The following is a 24,339-nucleotide window of genomic DNA, read 5'->3' on the forward strand; positions in this document are numbered from 1 at the left end:
GCGGAGTGGAGGCGTAGCAGGGATCTCTTCAATTCCGTCGACCTGGGCCAACCAAATCGATGTGAATCGGACGTGATGCCGGTGCTCATGGATCTAACTAATCATGTTGTGCCAACACACTGACTCGCCCTGCCTCATGTGAGGCTCGAGAGTGATAACGACTTCAAAAATCCAACGCTCGGGGTAGTCGTACTGAGATTTCTTACAGCAAGTGCTAGTTGTCAAGCACGAAACCCGGACAATCTGATGTAGCTGCGGTATCGACGTACTGAAGCAATGCCCGGACACATTCCACTTACCGCCAATGAGAAACTCCTCCGTCGCTTCTACGAGCCTCTAGTCCTCCTCAGCGCGCTGGACCCAACTCGGGGGGCGCATCGCCCCGACCTCACCTCAGATCTTGGGTTGGACAAACAATCGAAGTGGTGGCGCAACTTTTTGGATCAGCTTGCATTTCTATGTGATTTCGAAAAGGGCGGAGACACTGTCACGGCAATCGCAGTTCAAAAGCGCGTCGATCATCCAATCTTTTGGCTTGCATCGAACTCGAAGTCTCGAAACAAGGCGCGTGACCATGTACGTTGGATCTTAGGTCGCCTCAACGACATGCATTCCGTCGCCATATGGTACGACGAACGTGAACGCGAGATTCTGTTTGGGTGCATCGACTTCAGCCGTGCCCGAGTCAAAACCTATATCGGATGGCTAATGCAAGCACTCAAAAAGGCGAAGGAGAGCATGCAGGGATCGCGCACGCCCGAAGGTGGGTGCCAGAAACGACGTCCTAGGGGATAGTGCGATGGTCGTTTGACAACCACGCAGATACGCTCATTGTGGCGGAATTTGAGCATCTCGAAATGCTGGAGTCAGATCCTCATCAACTGTGTGCCCATGCCCACAGCCTTCGAAAGCACAGATTTATGGAAGTTCTCTCTCAAAGGCACACCGTCCACTCGCAGCGCGGCATCTGGTCTGATATCCGTCACTTCATCGGGCGGCTTGGTTTGTGGCATAAAGCAATTCGAATCCTTGTTTCTGGTACGAAAATATTCCCACAGTACATCGAGGGTGCCCAAGTCATGGTCGTTGCACCGCGTGGATCTGCCGCCCTGCCCTACTTTGACAATTCGACTGATATGGCTGAGATTGTCCGGCGCATGGTGCCTAGCGACCAACCTTCTCTGGCCCAGGAGTTGAGTGCAGCTCTGGCCGAAGTCGATGCGATAGCAGGGATTTGGGGCAAGTTCCGAGAGGACTACAAAAATATCAGACCTCGTCCACACGCTGAATTACTGGTCTTGGAGCACTTTCATTTTGAGAACCTTGACTTTGTCGCTGACGAAAAATATATAGGCTGTAGCAAGCCCTCATGCTACTGCTGTAACCTCTATATGCAATGCCATCCCGGCGGCTTCATACCTCGAGCATGCCATGGCAATCTCTGGATCAACTGGGCTCCCCCGATTCCGCTTCCATCAATCCAGCTTGGCACTGGCCGGTCCAGGGTACGGCCCCAACAGCATCACACCTTCGGACTGCTCCAGAAAATGCTCGTACGCATCCGTTTAGACTTACAGGACCAAATCCTGTCAAGACGGCCTAGAAGAGCGAGACTACCGGACTCAACTACAGGAATGTCCAGCGTACCGTTCGATACAGATAAACTTCTCGCATCCCTTCTGGGCCCCCAACGGAATTTGTCAGGTGGTCAAGGAGATGAATCCGCGGCAGCAAGTGAAGGAGAGGCGGCGGATGCAAGAACGGACGGACTCCCAGCAGAGAGCTCTTTGGATGCTGGAAGCGAAGGAAGGGATGAGAGCCTAACAGAAGGAGATCTAACCCACGGAAATAAGAATCAGAACCTTTCCAAGGCTAAACAGGTTCAACCACCTGGTGCCGAAGTTGATGAAGAGAGCAGTGCCGAGGAGGAATTGGTTTTCAAAGGAAGAAAGAACAAACTATACTCCCGGTAGAGGGTGGTCGTCTGTCCAGACTTTACGGCCTGTAACGTCTTAGGAGGGCACAAATACCTAGGTAGGTAGGAAGTAATTTACCATTCGAAGCCAAGAATCAAATCTGAGGGATATGCTCCATCACAAACTCATGTTTTATCTGTACAAGTAACGTGAAATGGTGGAATGTGGTGGCAGCCTCGCAGCTGCGGAGAAATTTGACCGCAGCCTCGCACTCCGCAGTTCCTTTGCCTACACATGATGGTCTTAACATTATCCACTGCACCCTGGCACTGCTGCAAACCAATTTGACTCTCGCTACCTATTTGGAAGAACCTGCAAACTGAGATGGCGACACTTGCTGACGAACTCCTTAACGACTTTGATGACGACGGCGACGAGAAAGACCACCAAGACAACAGTTTTCAGGATGGGGAAGAAGCGGACCACGAGCACGCGCGTCATCCTAGCCCAGATCTAGGGCGCGATGGTGACGAAGAAGAGGTGGAAGATGCCGATGAGGAGCTCGCTGCTGCAGAAACAGGCGCCTTCGGAACCGCCGAGGATGAAGAGGAGACAAAAGCCAAGGTTGAGAAGATGCGACTTGGAGGTGTCCGTGATGTGAGAAGTGTTGCCGGCTTGATGAAGACGCTGGAGCCAGTATTAGAGGTAAGCCTCCTCCTCCTCATCTGCTACCTATGTCATGTTCGTTTACACAATGCGAATATAGCCCTGACGGTTCGGTCATCCCACAGAAAATAGCACATTACCAGAGCATTCCACCCGAACAACGTACAACAACAGTTGGGTCGGTCGAGGACAATCCCGAATATGCGCTTCTCACCCAGTCGAACTCCCTCTCCACGCAGATCGACAGCGAAATCATTCTTGTCCACAAATTCATACGCGACCATTACTCAACCCGCTTCCCTGAGTTGGAAACCCTTGTCACCAACCCGCTTGACTATGCGAAAACGGTCGCCATTATCAAAAATGGTCCGCTGGATAATATAAAACGTATAGCCGAGTCGTCCGAAAACATCGTCGGGGCCCCTCTCCGATCTATTCTAGACGGTCCTACATTGATGGTTGTTACTGTGGAAGGTACAACGACAAGAGGTCAGGACCTGAGTGAGCAGGAACTGGAAACGACATTGCGCGCATGCGAGATGACGATGAAGCTCGACAAAGCCAAGAGAGTATTGACCGAATACGTCCAGTCGCGCATGAATGTGTTTGCGCCGAACCTGACCGCGCTGATCGGATCGTTGACGGCAGCTCAATTACTCAACTTCGCCGGTGGTCTCAAAGGGCTGGCAAAGACACCGGACCGCAACATTCCGGCTATGGGCACAAGAAAGCAGAAACAGAGCGGTCTAGCCACAAACGTTGGCATCCGACAACAAGGCTTTCTCTACCACTCACCACTTATACAAGAAATTCCGAACGACCTTCGAGTTCAGGCAATGCGCATTGTGTCAGGCAAGCTTGTTCTTGCGGCACGAGTGGACAGTGTACATCAAGCTCCCGACGGATCGACGGGAGAACAACTTCTGAACGAGTGCTTACGGCGGTTGGACAAGTTGACCGAACCACCACCAAACAGAGGCGTCAAAGCTCTCCCTGCACCAGACGATAAGCCGAGCAGAAAGCGTGGTGGAAGGAGGGCGCGCAAGGCCAAGGAAGCGACAGCCATGACTGAATTGAGAAAGCAACAGAACCGCATGGCTTTCGGCAAGGAGGAAAGGGAAGTGGGTTACGGCACTGGCGAAGAGACAGTAGGACTTGGCATGATCGGTGCACAAAACGATGGGCGCATACGCGCCACGCAAATTGACCGCCGGACGATGGCCAAATTGAGTAAGAAAAATCCCGGGTGGGGTGTTGGTGGTACGGCGACGAGTCTGAACAGCGGCACGGCCACATCGTTGCGAGGCTTTGGCGCTGCAGGAAATGCCACCGCGTTGAGAGCCCAAGGCCTTCGAACGAGCGGTGTAGGGGCTGGCACGGCAAGTTCGATCGCCTTCACTCCAGTTCAGGGACTCGAGCTGGTTGATCCCAAGTTGCAGGCTGAACTCAAGAGGAAGCGCGAAGCCGAGGGTGCCGGGTACTTCTCGACTGGCACGTTCACACAAGTGAATGCCGCAAAGCCGGAGGGCGGGTTCAAGGTACCGGGGTTGCCCCCTGCGAAGAGAACAAACATGGGTCCTCCTGCGTCAGTCAAATGATTCCAGCAGGGCATGGGTGGTGGCATCCTGTCCCCACTGCTTCGAGGATGCAGAGATGCGAAGACTCCTTAGTAGAAGCTCGGTGCGTGCTGCCTGGGCACCACCGTTCCCTGTTAGAGTCCACTTGGCCGGAGGCAAGATGCCTTCAAGATCACCAAGATTACGATTCAGCAAAGGCCATCGCGGCATCAACGAAGGGTGATACCACGAGTACTGACGAAGCGCTTTCACTTTCGTGAAGCAAGTGAGGATCCCGGGTCTGGAGCAGCGCGCGTGGATATCCCCAGTGGTGGTTACTGAGGCTGTTAATTCTCTCAGCGGCCAGGGGGGATTCAATGCAAGGACGAGAATCGATTCAGAATGGCTTAAGGTCAGCGCAACGCAGGAGAGAAGTCGCAAAAGAAATTGCATCCACCCAGAAACCCAAGTTACAAGATGAAGTCCGTCCAAATCTCAACAATCCATGTGCGGGAACTCGCAGACGGGAGCTGGGAAATAAGGACGCCAATCAATGGAGAATGTGCTCCCATGTTGATCACGAGTCGCGCTTCCGGGAATTGTAATGTGACCATGGTCTATATTATCGACACCTCGACTGACAGGAATCTGGGTAATTGAAGATCTGCGCTATCTGTGTGCCAAATACAAAGAAGGATACGAGGGAATCGAGCAAATAAAACCGGAATCATGAGACAATCCGCCAGCACGTTTTAGAGCCTACATCTTCCGCCCAAGCAATTCTCCTGCAGGACGTCAGAGCGCGTACGAACGACCGCAACAAGAGAATCGTCATCGCCGTCGCAACTGGGCACGAGGAGCATAGATAAGGACTTCCATTGGGCCGGCAGAAGAGGTGAGGGCGGCTTCGTCGCCCAAACTCTGCCTGACTGCTGTAGGCCGTGCAGTGTATGGAGTACGAGAGAGGGTCTCTTCTTTCCATGCTTGTAAGAGAGATTTAGTATTGGTACGGCCTCGAGGAGGAGCAGCGGAATGAATATCATGAGGCTGTCACCACTCCCCAAACAGGTGCCAAGGGCAGGGCCATGTGTCGCTGTCGAGGCCATGTCATTGGCGCGCTGGAGTGTGCGAAGAAAGGCAAGCGTCAGCGAGTGGAGTGCAGGCCTTCGCACCCGTGACCCCAGAGAATGAGCAGAATGACCAGAGTCACCCGAAAAGCACCGAAGCCGGCTTCCTTGCAAGCATGCATGAACCATGATGCAGTGGGCCCATTCCATTTGCGGGAGTTGTGGCTGAACCACTTTTCCTTGGGCTTCTGTGACTTGCTCCTGCTCCTGCTCCTTTTCTGGTCAGTCACTGGGCAGGCGTGGCAGGCCTTGATTCCTGACGCCTGAATCCAGCACGTTCGGGGCGGCAGCCACACCCCCCGAACCATCTTGCCCACCCGCAACTTGTACCCAGGACGCTCCATCGCTGCATCTCCTCCTCGCCCATCTGCAAGTCTGCATACAACAACACACCAACATACCAACCTGTCAACCAACCAAATCGGCACCTGCACCACACCCCGCTTTCGTTATCAGAACACCCGTTCTCTTCCTGCTGCTGCTGCTGCTGCTGCTTGTTCTTCTTCTTTTCTTCTTCATCTTCCTCATCCCAAGGGAAGATATCGCAACGAGGCCACCGCTCCGGTCGTCTCTTTAATCGCCACGCTCTCGCACCCCGAAACGCAACCGCCGCGCCGACTCAACAGCCGCCTTTGGCCTGTACTCGACCACTGCGCAACCTTGCCCAACAGCGCATCAACCACCCACCGAAACCGGTCCACTGCTATCGTGACTTGAGTCTGTCGAGACCTCTCGTGTGGTGAGTCACATCTGGCATACTACCGTCTCACTCCTGCCATGACGCGTCACGCACCTCATTGTCGCAGCTGACTCATTCCCTTCCCAGATCGCCTTCACACGATAATCCATCGCAGCACAGCAAGAACAATGGCTCCTCCCACTGTTTCGGCTCTCGGTATGGCCCTCCACGGCAAGTCCGCATCCGTCGACATTCCAAAGCCTCGCGACGCCGTCAAGGTCAGGGACAACTTCACTGATGTACCGGCCAAAACGTCCTCCAAGAAGCGGCCTGGCATGTTGCCAACGCCTCCGAACTCCATCTCTCCGAATCTGCCCCCTCGTGGTCACCGACGTCGAGACAGCAGCAACCATGGGCCTGTGTCCCCCAAGAGTGCGGCGGTGGACTCCGACATCGACTTGCAAGATGCTCCCGACAAGTCGCAGACCACTGCGCTGAGCGCGGAGGCTCTCGACGGTCTGGGGGACTTGGACTCGGCTGGAGCAATCACCCCCGGCATGCTGGCCAAACACCACCTGCCGGACATCCTGTTGTCTCATGGTCCATTGGCAATCAGGCACATTATGGGCTATCTGACGACCTCGGTGCCCGGCTTCTCCCGCATCACTTCTGCCAAAGCAAGGCGCTTGGTAGTGGCTGCGCTTGAAGGCAAAGGTGGCGAGGGCGCCGGGCGTGATGGCGATGTCGTCTTCGAAAAGGTCGGCTGGGGACGATGGGACGCTCGATTAAAAGGTCAACCGGCGCGCGAACGTCGGGGCTCCAACATCACGCCACCTGGCAGTCTACCGTCTTCCTACTCCCAGCCCGGGCTCCATGTGCCTACTCAACGATCCTGGCGCACGGGTTCCGAGAATCTGGGGACCAGTTATACCGGCAATTCCGCGGTCTTCTCTCATTCTGAAATGGACTATGAGGACCAGGACATGCTGGAGCACGAGGCCGATAAGATGTCCCTGGACGGTGATGAGGATGGCTATGTCTCTTCGGTTGCTCCCGAGCCTCTTGATGAGGACCTCGGTGATGGTGACGTTACTGACGAGGAAGACTGGGCGAGTATTGGGGCTGCGGCGCTTCGTGCCAGGTCTCTCCCTAAATCAGGCAGATCTGTGTCTGGTCCCGGACGGCTCTATCAGCCCATCGCGACTTACTCTTACCGGCCACGATACCGATCCAAGACTCCGGCAGACGTGGCCCGGAGCGCTCCGGTGAAACAACTACCTCTCAACAACTCTACTACTCCTTTCGCATTTCCCACCGGCGCTGGCGTTAATGACTCCCAGGAACGAGCTGCCATCGAAGCTCTTCTGAGTCTGGGATCCATGTAATATTATCACGATTTATCAAGGTGCGACCTTACCTTATTGGGTGGTTGATCTTGGAATTGGGCCGGCAATCCATGCCCCCCTCGAGGATGCACGGCACTCAATCCAACACTCCTTGGGCTTCTCGATGAAGTCATGCATGTCCGGCGTTTTGGGAATATTCTATCACGACACTTTATCTCCACTGAGAACGAATTTCACGACCTTGAGCCGCAGAGCTAAGCGGGCTCGGTTTGGGTGGATGACCCTTCCCCCTTCAGGATGCTCGTCAACTATCAAAGTTACCACACAAGTTCTCTTCTACATGGCCGGCAGCCTGGCCTGTTGTCTCGACGACTGGAAAACGATGCGGCATCCCTGCCAGCATACATTCCACGCCAAGCACCATATATTTTCACGATATTTCTTTTGTAATGCGCTTGTAATTTTTGCTGCGCGGCTGGCCAAAGCAGCCACAAACCGATCGGCAGCGGACTCGACAGATCCAATAATTGGAGGGACGTCGAGAAGCACGCGACTTATCACGCAGATTCTTGATTCACCGGTCTTCTTCATTGATCGTACTGGAAATATCGATCTGCAACTCTGTCATATTGATTTATTGCACGGAGTGATGAGTGTGGGTGACCCGGAAGAACAAACCATCTCTCATATCATACCTTACTGGTGCTCGTATGATAGTAAACAGACGACAAGCATGAAGCAAAGCCACGGCTTCAATACCAGCTATATCAAATCACCAAACGAATTTCCTTTGTGGGCGGAGGAAGACGAAGGGCAGGAAGAAGAGAGTAGCGCTCTATGTTACTATCGAGTGGCCACAATCTAGATCAATCGAGGTGGTCACTGGGCAAGAACAAAACCAGAGCAAGGAGAATATCAGCAAGAAGAAACGCCTCGGACGAACAAGGAGGTGGCCTGAGATGGCACCAAGGACAGGTTGACTGTGGAAGAGGACGGTTCATCTTGTGATGTCTCTTATGCACATATGGTTTGTTCGATGCGCTTTTGAGCGATTGACCTTGGATGAATTGGCTATATCGATTGGTAGATCTGAGTAGGCGAATGAGGGTGGACGAAGCCACAAGGGGTGCGATTCACTATGGTCAACCCGGCTATTGTGTGGAAAGAGGACAGGGAGCTGGGAACGGTGTGAGGATGTCGATCGAGAAGAGATTGAATGGTTGTCCACCCTCCGTCTGGCGATGAGAGGAAATCGAAACTCAGCTCGTTGTTCACAACCCCATCTAGCCCAACTGGACGTAAACGTATAATTTCCACTGCTCTCGATTCTCCTCCCTACCTACACAGTACTCTACGCCTCAGCATCCCGATTCCTTGCTCTTATTTTGTCTGTCCCCTGCCAATCCAATCAGCCTCCACAGTCCAGATATACCGCGCAAGTCAAGTCACACGACGAGCTACGTCCAGAAATAGACATGGAAACAGATACGGATACCGATATAGATACAGATAGGATTAGGCTGGAGCGGAGCCTAGGTACATACCTAGGTAGGTTCAGCTCACGTTCCCCCGATCCGGATCCCCCCTGCACCGTCGCCGCCTGTCAACGCCTGGGCGTACTCGCTCCGGTATTTCCGGCACTCGTACAGTAGTTGATTGAGATCACCCCGGTCGAACCACAGTGTGTAATTACGGGGGGACGCGCAAAGCAAGCGGAATGATAAATGCAAATCTCTGGCTATGTGTGTGTAGTGCGGTGTGGTGTATGAATACCATGCATGGTGTAGCACCAAAGTATGGGCTCGTGGCCTGTGGAGAAGGGCCAGTATATATATATCCGGTGGCATTTCGGTATCGATGGACTTTCAATGGATGAAGGAATCATTATTCATTTAGTAGAAGAAAGAGTGACTACGGGTCAAGCAAGTTATTTCAACTCACGCCTGTCCATCGCATCGCCATGCATCCATCTTCATTCGTCGCTTTGTTGTTGGTGAAATGAGCGTCTAGGCCATGCCACCTGAAGGTGAAGACCCTCTGGCGTCGCTGCCGCTGACTTCTCCGTCGCACTTCCATTCTCTTCATGGTCTCAGAGATCCTTGCTGAGAACGTAACCTATACGCCTCTTCCACTTCCCCAGTTGATTCTTGTCGACACAAAGCAATGTATCTGACCTTGCTCTCCCTGAAGGATCCTAATGTCCATAGGTCCATAAGAGTGTTTGGCAGATGTCATTGATGGTCGGTCCGTAGGCGATGTATGGTATGGATCTCGAGCACAGACCTAATCTGCGTCATTCGCAAAAGTCTCTGGCTCTTTTGGCCAAAATCCTCTAAACCCGAGGACGAACGGATCGCACCATAGTCCAGTCCATCACCCTGAGCAATGATAGTCATCCTCGTCGTCACTGTCCTGCCCCTCGGCTTCATCATCGTCCTCGACGACAACTCCGCCTCGGCGCTTCTTAGCACCTTTACCCGTGCTGTTCAGTCGTGACGCGTCATGATTCTCAAAGGCCTCGTGATTCGTATTCTCTTGACGCTTGTGACGACCCTGCTGCTGGTGTCGTTTCTTTCGTTCACGGCGATGATATCCATCATCATCGCGTTCATTCTTGAAGATGCCCGGCGCGGATACACGGGGATTTTAACTCTCATCTTCCAAGAAGAAGTAGTTCCCGGCAAGTTTCTGTTCTTGATCGAGTTGAGATTGGTACTTGTTGATACGGGGACGGTAGGAGTTGGGATCCCGTCGGAAGGTAACGTCCAGATTCTTGAGAAACTTGTTGCAACCGGTCAAAAGCGATTCAGGGGAATTCGCCCGTGCATTGACAGAAGGAGTGCCATCGAAGACGATGACTCTGTCTGCGAGGTAGGTTGCCATGATGAAATCGTGTTCGACGATGAAGGCGGTTTTCTTGCTGTGCATGATGAAGCGCTTGATGACGCGGGCGGCGATGATACGCTGTTCCGAATCCAGATACGCGGACGGCTCGTCGATCAAGTAGATGTCTGCAGGGAGACCAAGGGCCAGGACGATGGCGACACGTTGCAGTTCACCACCAGAAAGATTCTGGACTTCTTGATCGATGAAGTCGTCGATCTTGAGGGGCTTGTAAACGTCCGTCTGGAATTGCGGGTTTAGGAAGGAGGCCTTGATGCGCTTGAAGAAGAGCTGTCGGACCGTGCCTTGGAACTTGGGGGTGATCTTCTGCGGTTTCATGGAGATGTTCATGGGCGGGACCTTTTGGGTCCCGTCGGGCTTCTCGACACCAGCGAGCATCTTACAGAATGTGGTTTTGCCAGTTCCATTTTCACCCATCATGACGATGATCTCCGAGTCGGTGAACGTCCCCTTCTGGATCTTCAGGTGGAAGCCGCCGAGGGTTTTCTCCATGGCTGGATACTCGAAACCACGTGCCTTGTCAACCATGTAGTCTTCGCCGGCCTCCGCTATGCGGAAAGTCAAGCTTTCTTCGCGGAAGCGCAAGTTCTCGGTAGGGATGTTGCCATCCAGGAAGATGTTGATACCTTCTCGGACAGAGGCGGGAAGGGTAACAACACCGTAGACGGCAGGTCTGCCGTAAAGAACACAGATGAAGTCAGAAAGATAGTCAAGCACTGACAAATCGTGCTCGACAACAATGACATAGTCGTTCGGGCGGAGGAGTTCACGAATGGTCCTGGCCGCACTGAGACGTTGTTTGACGTCGAGGTATGACGAGGGTTCGTCAAACATGTAGACATCCGCCTTTTGGACGCAAACGAGGGCAATAGCAAACCGCTGCAATTCTCCACCAGAGAGAAGGCTGATCTCTCGGTCCTGGACAGCATTGAGTTCTGGTAGGCTAGTCAGCGGGGCAGTGCCATTTGAGCGTGGGCTTGCGTTTACCGAGAACGTCCATGATATGCTTCATGTTACCAAGCTCAGACTTTGCCTCGATAAGTGGTTTGACGGTCTTGACCGGTCCTTTGATGGCGCGTGGCAGCTGGTCCACGTATTGTGGCTTGACAATGGCCTTGAGGTCATCTTCGAGAACTTTGGTGAAGTAGTCTGTTGGCCCAGTCAGCAATCTGGAAGCCAGCACCTGCAAGGCAGTCCGTACTCTGCAATTCCGAGCCCCGGAAGTATCTCAAAATCTCCTCCCAGTCCGGAGGATTGTCATACCGGCCCAAGTTTGGCTTCAACTTGCCGCTGAGAATCTTCAAAGCCGTGCTCTTGCCGATGCCGTTTGTGCCAACCAGTCCCAACACCTGGCCAGGTCGGGGCATAGGCAACCTGTGCAACTTGAAACTGTTTGCCGAATACCGGTGGGTGACTTGGGTCTCGAGGTTCGTCGGCAGGTTGATGATGTGAATGGCACCGAAAGGGCATTTCTTTGGGCAGATACCGCATCCGATACAAAGCCGCTCCGAGATGTAGGCGATTTTGGATTCTGGAGTGACCTCAATGCAGAGTTTGCCAGTTCGGACGACCGGGCACGACTTTTTGCATTCTTGACGGCATTTCTAAGAGCAGGTCAGTGGTGGAGCGCTTGTTTGACATGGAAGTGGCTCACCTTGGGTTTGCACTGCGGGGCAGAAATGGGAATTTGTTAGCCATGCAAAATAGAGCGAAGTACGACAAAGTGGCAGAAGATCTCACCTTGTCGCTATTGACAATAGCAATTCTATTATCCGATTAGCATACACAAGAACACGACTGAGGAGTGGACGTACCTTGTCAGTTTGTCCGACATCGTGTTCGACGGACGGGTGAATCAGCGGGGAGGTGTTGATGAATGGACAGCACAAGGGAAAGAAGGAAATGAAGACGGGATTTTTGTGAGCGTCCAAGTGAGTCACCGGCACAATAGTGACAGCCTAATAGCTGGCTGGGTGCTATTGTGAATATTGAGAGTGCGGTGAATCAATGGGCAGAGAGAGGCGTGTGAATGAGTGCGGGCACAAAATGCTAGTCACTTGCGCAGTAACACTACGAAAATCCTATCTCCTGGTGATATCATTGGGTGGTGACTTAAGAAGGCGCGGCCAACCTTCCCTAAGCGGCCCCGGCCTGGCCCGCACGGCGTTTGGTGGATGGGAGTCGAGGCGAGAGGCACTTTCCCTGCCCTGAACTGCGCTTCCTCTCACTTTTACCCCAAGTAAAGCCTTGCGAGCCCTTACACTCACCATCCACACCACTCACCAAACCGCCTCTGCATCCGGGCATTGCGATAAATACAAAGTCTTTCAGACGCCGGACGGGCTCTGTCTGTCGGCGATGGAGTGTAAGTTGTCCTGTTCTTTCGCCGGTTCTTGTCTTTTCATTCCCCAGACTCGGGACTCCATGCTGGTGATCGGCGGCTGCTCGGCCTGGTCGCTCAAGCTTAATACCCTCCTGTCGAGTTGATGATAGTGGATGCTGGAACCCTCACGAGATGCCGGAACTGTCCTATTCTGCTTTCCCGTGTTTTTCAAGACCACCTATGGCTGGGTTTTCACCTGGGAAGACACCCAAGAGTCACCCGACATCTCTCCGTCAAAACCATCTCGTCGTCCCTCATATCCATCGAATCCATCTTATACCACCCATTGTTCATCTCAGGAGCACCATACGCTTTGTTCTTGTGGGTTTTCCGAGTCGCGGAAATCCAATTTACCTAGCCGCCGTGCAGCCCTGTTGCTGGAGCTCTTCTGTGACCGACCTTGCTGACGCCTGTCTCCTACAGCCTCCGGAATCCTCTCTCAACCTCATCCTCCCTCGATATCCGAACCTTCACCGTCTTCAGACGCTCCTCCTTCGCCGCCCAGGATTGTTATGCACAATGGCACCAGATATTCCGATAGTGAGAGCGAGCTATCCGATCCTGCAGAGCCTGTCGCTGCCGAAGCCTCGCCGTCACACGGCGACAACGACCATGGGGACGAGCACCTTCCTGACCACAACGACCCGAGCTCACCCGAGCCTGATGCAGAAGGCGATGCTGATTTCGAGATGGACGTCCCCATGAACACAAATGACGCCCCAGTGGCAGAGGACAATTCTTCCTCCGATGATAGTATCAGGCCTGCAAAGAGGAAACAGCATCCGGTCCAGGAGGATGATTATATTCGGAATAATCCAGAGATGTATGGGCTGAGGCGCAGTGGAAGATCTCGTGCCGTCCACAATCTGGCAGAAACTTCTGACGAGAACGACACCGACTCGGACGCTGTTGCTCCTCCCCGGAAGCGCGCGCGTCACATCTCTCAACGATCGTCGAAACAACATACCCCTGTGGTTGAGTCCCGTTCTGATGACGACGACGATTCCGATGCTTACGGCGGTCGACGTGCGAAGCTTTCCAAAGAGCAACGCCGAAGACTCCTACAGTCTGCTGACAGCCTGGCACCGGTTCACGCTGAAATCCGTTTCTCCACCCGTCGAGCTGCCAAGGTATCTAACTATAATGAAGACGATGATGACGACTTCCTTGAAGAGGACGACGAGACCATGACTCCCAACTACTGGATCAATGGCCAGGAAGACACCGGCCCAGCCATTGACATCGTCTTGAACCATCGTCTCAAGGCCGACATCACCACTCCAACCAAGACAAAGGACGACTATGAGTTCCTCATAAAGTGGCAGCAGAAAGCCTACTACCACGCTACTTGGGAGACGGCCGAGTCGCTCGCTGGGGTAAGAAGCGTGCGGAGGTTGGAGAACTACATCAGAAAGACCCTAATGGAAGATATACGAATCCGTGACGATCCCGCCATTGCCCCGGAAGATCGAGAGAAATGGATACTCGACCGGGAGCAATACATTGATGCTCTTGAAGACTTCAAGAAGGTCGAAAGAGTCATCGGTGACCGTGATGGTGAAGAAGGCATAGAGTACTATGTCAAGTGGAAAGGTCTCTTCTACGACCAAGCCACGTGGGAGTCCTCGACTCTCATCAGTGAAATCGCGCAGGGCGAGATTGACCGCTATATTAATCGCAGACGAGAAGATTTCAAGTCGAACTCTACTGAGAGCAACCCCTCTTCTCGATCATCCTTCCAACCCGTTCGGGAGCAGCCATCCTACATCAAGGGCGGTACGCTGCGAGACTTCCAGATGACCGGCTTGAACTTCCTGGCCTACAACTGGGTCAAATCCAAGAATGTCGTGCTTGCCGATGAAATGGGTCTTGGAAAGACAGTGCAGACTGTTGCATTCTTAAGTTGGCTGAGGCATGATCGTGGACAGCAAGGTCCCTTCCTCGTCGCAGTTCCTTTGTCCACAATGCCTGCCTGGGCTGAAACGTTCGACCTGTGGTCGCCTGACACAAATTACGTCGTCTACAGTGGCAACCAGGCAGCGCGGAACATCATTCGAGACTACGAGCTCCTGCCGGATGGAAACTTTCGTCATCCACGATTTCATGTCCTGCTTACGACATATGAATATGTTCTGCACGACGCGCCTTTCCTCAGCCAGATCAAATGGCAGTTCATGGCCGTTGACGAAGCCCATCGTCTCAAGAATCGCGAATCTCAGCTATACGACCGGTTGAGAGAATTTAAAGCACCCGCCCGACTACTCATCACTGGCACACCTGTGCAGAACAATCTTGGAGAACTGTCTGCCTTGTTTGACTTCTTGAATCCTGGTGTTGTCAACATCGACGAGAACATGGATTTGACCACAGAGGAGGCAAGTGCGAAGATTGCTCAGCTGACCGAGGATATCAAGCCGTACATGCTCCGCAGGACCAAGCAGAAAGTCGAGAAAGATCTTCCCCCCAAGACTGAAAAGATCATTCGAGTCGAACTCTCGGATATCCAGCTGGAGTACTATAAGAATATTCTCACCAAGAACTATGCTGCTTTGAATCAAGGAGCGAAGGGGCAGAAACAGTCTCTTCTCAACATTATGATGGAGCTGAAGAAAGCCAGCAACCACCCTTTCATGTTCCCTGCGGCTGAGGAACGTCTCATCCCCCCAGATGCTCGTCGTGACGAAGTCCTTCGCGCCCTCGTCACGAGTAGCGGCAAGATGATGCTTCTCGACCAACTCCTCACCAAGCTCAAGCGTGACGGCCACCGTGTCCTGATCTTCAGTCAGATGGTTAAGATGCTTGATATACTCGGAGACTACATGGAGTATCGTGGCCATGCCTACCAGCGGCTCGATGGCACCATTGCTGCGGGCCCCCGTCGAATCGCTATTGACCATTTCAATGCGCCGGACAGCTCAGATTTCTGCTTCTTGCTTTCCACTCGAGCAGGTGGTCTCGGAATCAACCTTATGACTGCCGACACCGTCATCATCTTCGACTCGGACTGGAACCCTCAGGCAGATTTACAAGCTATGGCTCGAGCCCATCGGATTGGGCAGGTCAAGCCCGTCAGTGTCTACCGCTTAGTCTCTAAGGAGACTATTGAAGAAGAGATCCTGGAGCGAGCCAGAAATAAACTAATGCTGGAGTTCTTGACCATTCAGCGCGGCGTTACCGATAAGGAAACGCAGGCTCGGCGCAACGCCTTGGTCGGCGAACCTGGCAGCTCTAGTGAAATCTCGCGAATCCTCAAGAAGCGTGGCCAGAAGATGTTTGAGCAGACGGATAACCAGAAGAAGCTCGAAGAACTTGATCTCGATGCCGTCCTCAACAGTGCTGAAGACTACAAGGTCGAGCAACCGGACGGCACTGATGCCGATGGCGGTGAGGAGTTTTTGAGAAGTTTCGACTTCGTGGACGTCAAAGTTGATGAACTGTCTTGGGATGATATCATCCCCAAGGAGCAGCTTGAGCGGATCCAAAAAGAGGAGCAAGAGAAGGCCAACGAGAAATATCTTGCCGAGGTTATCGAGCAAAACAAACCACGAGTCCGAAACGCCCAGGCCACGGAGGATCGCGAAGCCCGCAAAGCTCGACGCTCAGAGCAACGCCAGAGAGAAATCGACTCGGACAGTGAATCCGAAGAAGGTCCCAAAGCTGACCCATCACGTCCGTTGAGTGAGCGTGAGTACAGATATCTCATCAAAGGCCACCTCCGTTATGGCTCGCTAGAGGACCGACCGGAGGAGTTTCTCACGGAAGCTCGGCTCCGCGGCAGAGACATTGAGGTTGTCAAAGCTGCTATGCAGGAAGTGTGGGACAAGTCCGAGAAGCTGTTCAAGGAAGAACAACAACGCATGGCCGAGCTAGAACGGACATCGAACCGACCCATAACCAAGAAAGACCGCAAAGCCGTCCTGTTCGAGCTCCACGGCGTCAAACGCATCAATGCCGAGACCATCCTTGAACGTCCTATGGAAATGCGTCTGCTCCAGGAAGTCACTTCGAAGGATCCCGACTTCAAGTCTTTCCGGATTCCGGAAGCGACAAAGGCTGCTGGATACTCGTGCCCATGGGGAGCCAGAGAAGATGGCATGCTCTGTGTTGGTATTTCTCGACATGGCTATGGTGCCTGGGAAAAGATCCGCGATGACCCTGATTTGGGCCTAATGGACAAGTTCTTCCTCGAGGAGCACCGCGTCGACAAGAAAGCAGAGCGTGAGCGAGGCGATGAGAAGAACGCAAAATCTCCGGGTGCTGTGCACCTTGTCAGACGTGCTGATTATCTTCTCTCCGTCTTGAAGAGCAAGTATGTGGACGATCCAGCTGCCAAACGCGCCGTCGAGAACCACCACCGCAATAACAAGAAATATCATGCCGAAAAAGCTGCAAGTTCTCCAGCTGCTGCCCCATCCCGGCTTCGACAGAGAGGCTCAGAGAAGCCTCGGCACCGGACAGTCAGTCAGACTCAACGTGAGAGTTCTGAGAGATACGGGACTCCCCAGTCGGAGCGTCGTCACGGTCATGTGAAGCATGAGAGTGAGAGCAGAGATCACAAGGAGCGCAGACATCGCGATGAGAATGGCCACAGTTCTCACCATCGCCACGGTAGCGATCACAGAAGAACTGACAATCCTTCTCATGGCACTGCCCCCACTGAAGTCGATCCTCTGCTGGATATGTTGTTCAAGCCTGTCAGAGAAAGCCTGAGGAAGATCAAGGCTACGACAAAGAGTGCGATTCCTGATAACCAGACCCGTGCAAACGAGTTGCGTGTGCTCCTCAAGCAAATCGGAATTTTTATCACTGAGCAAGTCGCTGAGCTAGATGAGAATCAGGAGTCGGTTGAGAAGCGATTCTGGTAAGTTTTACGAGAAGATTCAGCTTGTGACTTTACTAACGTCTTGCAGGGACTATGCTGCCACCTACTGGCCCAACAAGGGCATTAAGGGCAAGGAGCTCCAGGCCATTCACGGCAAGATTGTTGCGTCTGACAACAAGCTTGCCGGCGAAGGCTCACCCAACGACGAATCTAGCAATGTCGACGGTCGAGCCACGAATGGGTCATATCAGACTTCACCTCCGCGTTAGGAAGCGGGTGTTACTTCGTGGCCTCAGACCAGTGAAATACAGGTCGTAAGATAACCGGCCTTGTGACATCAAAGGTGACCATTGTGGAAATTCATGACCGCTTTCTATCTCGGAAAACTGCGAGGATATATGGAAAAGATCAAAAGTAACTATTCTTTCGCCGGGTACAATCCACTCCCAGCAATCATTATCAGCATGACAACTTCTTGGGGTCGGCTGAGCGTGGGAATATGAAATGACAGCATCTCCTTCGAGGATCACATGTGCAGGGCTATCATTATGCTTGAACAATCTTGGAGTTCGGGAAAAGGTATAATGGGGAAAAGTGCTTCAGCTATTGAGCGACTGCATTGAGCATGGAGTTCCGGGTTCGAGCTCAATTTTACATGACTTGCTGACGGTGAAGGGCCCACAGGACGAGCTGAAGGTGACATTGAAATGAACGGGCAGCATTCTTCTTTGCAGGCCTGCCAGAGAGGGTACCACTACGGAGACTGAAACGAGCTGTGGACGTGTGCGCGGAGCGGTGCGACGAGGTTTGATAGTCGTGTGAACGGAGGTTCAGGTTCCTCCCATACACCTTGGGCGATTATTTGTGTGATAGCGTCGAGCGACTGTGGACTTTTCCCCATCCGCATCATTACCTGCTTAGCGTCTTGTGCCTTCTCTAGAGAACAGTTCAGAGACAGAACTTTACATCTACCACGATGCGACGATATACCTTGATGGGTCAAAAGTCCATCTTGCAAAGTCTACGAGCGAACGAATCCCGTTCTACGTGCAGATGTGTGTTGCTAGAAACCAGCCCGTCAGTCAGAGCAAGTAGGGTAGAAGAGAGAGAGAGAGAGAGAGAGAGAGAGAGAGAGAGAGATAGAGAGACAGAGAGAGCGCGCAAGCGTGCTTGACCGACTGTAGACGCCGAAATGACACGAGTGGACGAGCCTGTCCTGCCTGGATGAGGCGCAGTGTGGATTATTGATGTCTAAGAGACGAGCCAGGCCAGCTCGTCCTGGGACAAGTACACCCGTATCGTATATCCTCCTTTGTGTAAAAGGGACAGTAGGGTTAAGGGCTTGGGACTTGAGACTCGGGACTCAGGACATGGATGAGTGAGTTATGCTGTTTCACTGTGCTGGCTCTCACTGTGCTGGCTGCTCCTGAAAACGTGTCAAACTTTGCGACGGCGAACAGCTAACGACCAATGTTTTAGGGAGAACAAGGACACCTGAACACCACGCCCACGCCCACGCCAACCAAGTCATATGCCAGACATCGACGGGATCCCAGATCAAAAATCAGTTTGCTCGTGCGGTGCTGCGTCCCACGGCCGCCTTCACCTCAAGCCTTCAACCTCCGTTCCTCACAATCCCCACAGACGGCCCGTTCCTCGACCTTGGTCAGGATGCCCTTTCGTTTCTCCTTGTCCGTCGGCTCCACATTGACATCTCTGACGAAGAATCGTCCTTGGTCACCGAACCCGCCACCACACTCGAGACATACGAAGCAAGTTTCATGCCACTTCCCGCCCAGTGCTTCGACCGTGACTTCGTCGAGAATCTGGTTCCTGCAGCCTTTGCACCGCGCGCTCGTGCGTCTCGTGTGACATCTTACGCAGTAGGCGTAGCCGTCGGTTCCTTCGACAAACGGCGTCGTCGCCCCAAAGGGATCACCGCATTCGGCGCAGAAGAAGTGATCCACATGGTAGGAGTGGCCACATGCAATGACAACCTCGCCCTCGATGGGCGTCTTGCAGGACCGGCAGCGCGGGGAGAAGAACTCGTGGAAATCCAGGTGGCAGTAGAACCTCAACGGGTCGTTCTGGAGGAGGGAGTCTTCTTCCGGAGATAGAGGTTGGGAAGGGTCGGATGGGATGTCTAAGCGTTCAAGTCGAGCGGTGTCTGGCTCGGGGTAGAAGGACACGCATTCCAACGGCGTGTTGCAGTGGTGGCAGGTAAAGCACTCGGGGTGGAAGCGCGCTTTGAGATCACGCCGGGAGCTGGAGCCCGAGGCTGTGACAATGCGGCCGGAGATCGGGAGCGCGCAACTTGAGCAGGAGACCGTGGGGAGGGACTGGCGGGAGTTGAGCCAGGGGAGACGATTTGAGGGCGTCTTGACGACGGAGCTGTTTGATTGGGGTGGCGCCGAAGACGAGTGTTTCGGGAGAGGCCTGGACTGACGAGCATGTTGAGCTATGTCTGGGCGGTTGATCTCTGGGCCGGGAGACGAGGAGCGGTCTTCCTGGATCTTGATTATCGGGACGTCGGGAGTATCGTCAGGGAGATTAATCGTTGGCAACGCGGGACTCGACCGAGGTAATGGGACATCATCTGGTAGATTGATGGTAGGGACAACCGGCGCAGAGACAGTGACCTCAGGGAGCGGCCGAGAGGATGGTGTCTCTTTCGGAAGATTGATGACGGGCACAGCAGGCGCAGACCCTGTGACCTCGAGGCTAGACGTCGGTCTCGGTAAAGGCCTGTCGCTTCCTTTGAAGGGCGAGGATGACTCTGTCAACTTGATGACAGGCCTGTCCATATCCTGGCTTGCCCTTGGCGACTCGCTTGGCGCTTTCCATCCTTTTTCGAAGCTGACAATAGGTCGGCCGAGTTGATCACTGACAGCTGTGGGAGTGGGAAGATTGGGGCTTCGATCTTTCCTCTTCATGCTGGTAGCGGCTCGGATGTCCTCGCCTCGAATTTCTAGGCTGCCTCGGGAGTTTGGCGTATCGACTTCCTCGATCGTGTCAATGGCTGGCGGTCGAGGAGGCGTGTTCTCCGTGTAGCCGGCTTTCCGCGATTGAGTTGGCGGGTTTCTGTGGATTTCAAAGCGGTCGAACTTCTTGCCCTCAGGCACCGGGGCGGCTGTATCTGGCGATTCAGATGTCTTTGTTCTCAACCAGGGCAGCTTGTTCCGCGATTTCGCTCTGAGGGGGAGTTCATTGCTGGGAGGTTGGACGGTTGGCTTTGACTGCTCCGTTATCTGTTCCGGCTCTTCGTATATGTTGGTTACAGCAGTTGGAAACGACACTCTCCTCGAGCCACTGGCCTGACGGTGACCACTGCTTCGCCGCCTGTCTTTGGATTTCAAGTCAGGATTTCGATACGGCGCTACCTGTTCCTCTTCCGCAGCTTTAGGGTTCTGGTGTTTCCATACCAAATCGGCAGCTTCGTCCTTGGCCGCCTCGTAGATTCGTAACTCATCCTTCTGATCAATTAACTCCAGTGCTTCTCGCAGACTGTGTGCTTCCTCTTTCTCCAGCTTCCTGGCCACGGACTCGACATACACGCCGGACGCGGATGGATCTGCCACTTGGACGATGGCGGTCGGAGACACCTTTCTTCCTCGCACCTTGGGTGGTTCGTTGCCCGGAGGTTGTGCAAGAGGTCGGCCCTTTAGACTGGAGGAAAATGACATGGACTTTTGTACGACCGGGAGAGCAACCTCCTCGTCTGGCCTCTCCACCTCTTTTTCAGGGCCATCTTCGCGCGTGTATACCGTCGGTGCGGAATCGGAGCGAATCAGGGACGATTGTGATGTCAAAGAGCCGTAGTTTCTCGAGGTGAACGGTGCTGGCCTCGAACCACTCGGTCTGGCAGGACGATTGTTTCGCAGATTGTCGAGGTAGGTGGCTGAGAAGTCATGTGAGTATTTGGACCGAAATGGAGGCTGCCGTGGAGGCATTTTCGGTTGGTAAGAGACGATGGAGGCGACCTACATTTCTGTTCGGCAGTCATGAGTGTCGGCTGAGGCGGTGATACTTTTCTGCCGCCCAAACTACTGCTGCTTTTCCTGTGGAACATGTTGACCTGAGCTGTGCCGAAGTGAGTGTCACAGCAGCATATGCATCGAGACGCAGCGCCAGATTTCAAACTCGGCCTCGATGGCGCTCTGAAGCAAACAACGATAACTCAACGGTCAAAGAGCGGACAGCACGATTTCCGGACTGCCGCCACGTTAAGACGGATTGGTGCCCAACTGCAAGCCAGCGCAGAGGACGGAGCAAGATGTGAAATGAATTGACGTGATTTCTATTGGTCTCACCGAGATCTGGCTCGCCAACTAAAGCCGTCGTCGACTTTTTGTTTGGGTCGGTTGAGCGCAGTTTTGGTTGCGACGACAACCGGCGACAAGCTCCACCGAATGACACGGGCATCATGTCATCTTGTCGCCCTTCATCCGCCACCATCGGTGTTGCTCTCTGCTTACTCGCGATCATGCAAGGGGCCAGGTGAGCGGGCTACTGCATCGGCTGGAGGACGCAACGAGGCCATCTGCGGAGTACGTCGTCAATGCTTGCGAAAACTAGAGCGACGACGACTTCATGTCCGGCTCTGTCACGTCGGCAAACGCGGCACAGCACCGCGCAGACCCGGCGGCCATCTCCTCTTTTCCATCCTCCCCACAATTGCTGAATACCACCTCCTCTGCCGGGTGTGTGCGAAGCCGGCTGACCGTCTGTACGGACACAAGCATCGCCCAATCACGATACCCGTTGTTAGTCAAGGGCCGATCGTACAAACACCTTCGTTGGTCCGAAGAAGCGTTGGGGATGGACGCTCCGACGGATTTGCCTCGGGCTGGTACGCTTTTTTTGTGCGATGGCGACGTTGACAATATACCGGTGACATAGCAAGCATGCAGCTCTGCATGACTCCCTACCCTTCTAGCGTGCCATCATCTTCGTCTGTCCTTCTCTACCTTTGTCTACCCGAGCCGTGAGGAACAGAATGGGCGAGGACATGCCCGTCGGCGCAACCGCACCAACACAGAGCCGCTCACGTCATGGAAACGAGTCGGAAGAGACCGACATCGAACAGACGCCGTCCTCGCTGCCCAAAGTCGACGATGCACCACCGGACGGGGGATATGGCTGGGTCTGCGTGGCCTGTTGTTTCTTCATCAATGGTAAGGGCGAGTTCTACATATTGCATTGTGAGCGCCACAGATTCTACGCGCAGGCCAAGTCTGTCGAATCTGGGGAAATGGGCGAACCGGTCCGAGAGATCGGGGGCTAACAGTATCGCGCAATCACCATCGAAGCACACTTATCTCATGGTACCTCTCGTTCAAGGACCAATCACTGACACGGCCTTCACAGCACACACCTGGGGGATCAATTCCTCGTACGGCGTATTCCTCTCCTACTACCTGAACAACGAGTATTTTCCAAACACATCCGCCCTGACCTATGCCTTCATTGGCGGTCTCTCGATATCTCAGGCCATGTTGGTCGCACCACTGGCCACACGCATCATCCACCTCTTCGGCACAAGAGCGTGTCTTCTGCTTGGCGTCTTCTTCGAGACCCTCTCTCTCATCGGCGCCAGCTTCTGCAAGGAAAAGTACCAGATTATCCTGGCCCAAGGATTCTGCTTCGGCTGGGGAATGGGCTTCCTCTTCGTCGGCTCCGTCGGCATCATGGCCCAGTGGTTCACCAAGAAACGAAGCCTTGCAAACGCCATTGCTGCCGCTGGCTCGGGCTGTGGTGGTCTGATGTACTCGCTCGTCACTCAGCGCATCATCGACAAGAACGGACTGCCCTGGGCGTTCCGCGTCCTCGGCATCTGTGTCTTCGCGGTCAACTTGACAGCAGCGAACCTGATCCGCGACCGCAACAAGCAGACCGGCTCGCGGCACAAATCATTCGATCTGAGCTTACTGCGCAAGCCGGAATTTCTGCTCCTGCAAGGCTGGTCCTGGTTCAGCATGTTCGGATACACCATCCTCCTCTTCTCGCTGCCGGCCTACGGTCGGTCCATCGGGCTCAGCGCACAGCAAAGTTCCGTCTTGGGTGCCGTCCTCAATGCCGGCCAAATGGTCGGTCGCCCCTTCATCGGGCTCTCCTCGGACCGCTGGGGCCGCATCAATCTCGCCACCTGCCTCACCCTCCTCTGCGGCATCCTGTGTTTCGCACTCTGGATCCCCGCCGAGACGGTCTCCTCACCCATGGGACTGCTGTGTTTTTTCGCCGTCGTCGGCGGAGCCACGGCCGGCGTGTACTGGGCGACCATTGCGCCCGTCGCCGCCGAGGTGCTGGGCCTGCAAGACCTGCCCGCCGGACTGAGCTGGACGTGGCTCTTGATCGTCCCGCCCACGACGACCGCCGAGGCCATCGCCCTGGAACTGAGACGCAGGGACACGCTCAGCTGGATCTACCTCCCGCCCCAGCTCTTCACGGCCTTCATGTACGTCGGCGGCGCGGTGTGCTTGTGGGTAGTCCGAGGATGGAAGGTCGGCGACATGCAGTGGCAGGCCAAGATGGCCCGAGAACGAGAGCAGCGACAGCAAAGGGCGTTGCTGGATGATGAGAAGCCCCCACTCTCGGCAAACGGGACGGTCCAGGGGTCGAGTCCCCCAGGAGGGGCGCACGACGCCGAAGATGTAGACGAGGTGGAGATGAGGAAGTTTCGCTCAAGGCAGATCTGGCGGCCGCGGAATCTGTTGAGAAACATGACCTTGTGGACAGTCGTCTGATCATGCGAATATGCGAATATGCGAATATGCGAATAGAAGCGGACGTAGTATATTGTTCAGTCTGCCCGCCCGCTCCCACGGCACATCTTCGTGAAAGAAGCAGTCTAAGCACATCTTTCTGTGAAGAAGCAGTTTAAGCACCTCCTCCTGGTTCTGGAGTGCCTCTTGTCCCGGCGTCCATACAGTAAGACTGGCCC

The 24,339-nt window shown here is 54.0% G+C and overlaps 7 protein-coding genes across 7 annotated transcripts; 5 read left to right on the forward strand and 2 right to left on the reverse strand.

The window, feature by feature from the left end:
* Positions 1-276: 276 nt before the first annotated feature.
* Positions 277-1,973, forward strand: G647_05864 (uncharacterized protein; the record flags this gene model as incomplete). The annotated part of the gene is made up of 2 exons (XM_008730190.1): positions 277-763; positions 823-1,973. The coding sequence occupies 2 exons, from the start codon at positions 277-279 to the stop codon at positions 1,971-1,973; spliced, it is 1,638 nt and encodes a 545-aa protein (XP_008728412.1).
* Positions 1,974-2,300: 327 nt separating this feature from the next.
* Positions 2,301-4,180, forward strand: G647_05865 (uncharacterized protein; the record flags this gene model as incomplete). The annotated part of the gene is made up of 2 exons (XM_008730191.1): positions 2,301-2,621; positions 2,708-4,180. 2 exons carry the CDS (start codon positions 2,301-2,303, stop codon positions 4,178-4,180), a joined length of 1,794 nt encoding a protein of 597 aa, XP_008728413.1.
* Positions 4,181-6,132: 1,952 nt separating this feature from the next.
* Positions 6,133-7,329, forward strand: G647_05866 (uncharacterized protein; the record flags this gene model as incomplete). The annotated part of the gene is made up of 1 exon (XM_008730192.1): positions 6,133-7,329. One exon carries the CDS (start codon positions 6,133-6,135, stop codon positions 7,327-7,329), a length of 1,197 nt encoding a protein of 398 aa, XP_008728414.1.
* A 2,607-nt stretch (positions 7,330-9,936) lies between these two features.
* G647_05867 (translation initiation factor RLI1) lies at positions 9,937-12,028 on the reverse strand (the record flags this gene model as incomplete). Its single annotated transcript, XM_008730193.1, has 6 exons — positions 9,937-11,129; positions 11,182-11,343; positions 11,396-11,798; positions 11,849-11,860; positions 11,935-11,959; positions 12,009-12,028. The coding sequence occupies 6 exons, from the start codon at positions 12,026-12,028 to the stop codon at positions 9,937-9,939; spliced, it is 1,815 nt and encodes a 604-aa protein (XP_008728415.1).
* A 1,061-nt stretch (positions 12,029-13,089) lies between these two features.
* Positions 13,090-17,668, forward strand: G647_05868 (uncharacterized protein; the record flags this gene model as incomplete). The annotated part of the gene is made up of 2 exons (XM_008730194.1): positions 13,090-17,438; positions 17,488-17,668. 2 exons carry the CDS (start codon positions 13,090-13,092, stop codon positions 17,666-17,668), a joined length of 4,530 nt encoding a protein of 1,509 aa, XP_008728416.1.
* Positions 17,669-19,006: 1,338 nt separating this feature from the next.
* Positions 19,007-21,349, reverse strand: G647_05869 (uncharacterized protein; the record flags this gene model as incomplete). Its single annotated transcript, XM_008730195.1, has 1 exon — positions 19,007-21,349. One exon carries the CDS (start codon positions 21,347-21,349, stop codon positions 19,007-19,009), a length of 2,343 nt encoding a protein of 780 aa, XP_008728417.1.
* A 1,046-nt stretch (positions 21,350-22,395) lies between these two features.
* On the forward strand, positions 22,396-24,142 carry G647_05870 (uncharacterized protein; the record flags this gene model as incomplete). Its single annotated transcript, XM_008730196.1, has 2 exons — positions 22,396-22,573; positions 22,767-24,142. The coding sequence occupies 2 exons, from the start codon at positions 22,396-22,398 to the stop codon at positions 24,140-24,142; spliced, it is 1,554 nt and encodes a 517-aa protein (XP_008728418.1).
* Between the last annotated feature and the right edge of the window lie 197 nt (positions 24,143-24,339).

Source organism: Cladophialophora carrionii, assembly GCF_000365165.1.
Source record: "Cladophialophora carrionii CBS 160.54 unplaced genomic scaffold supercont1.5, whole genome shotgun sequence".
Taxonomy (NCBI): Eukaryota; Fungi; Ascomycota; class Eurotiomycetes; order Chaetothyriales; family Herpotrichiellaceae; genus Cladophialophora; species Cladophialophora carrionii.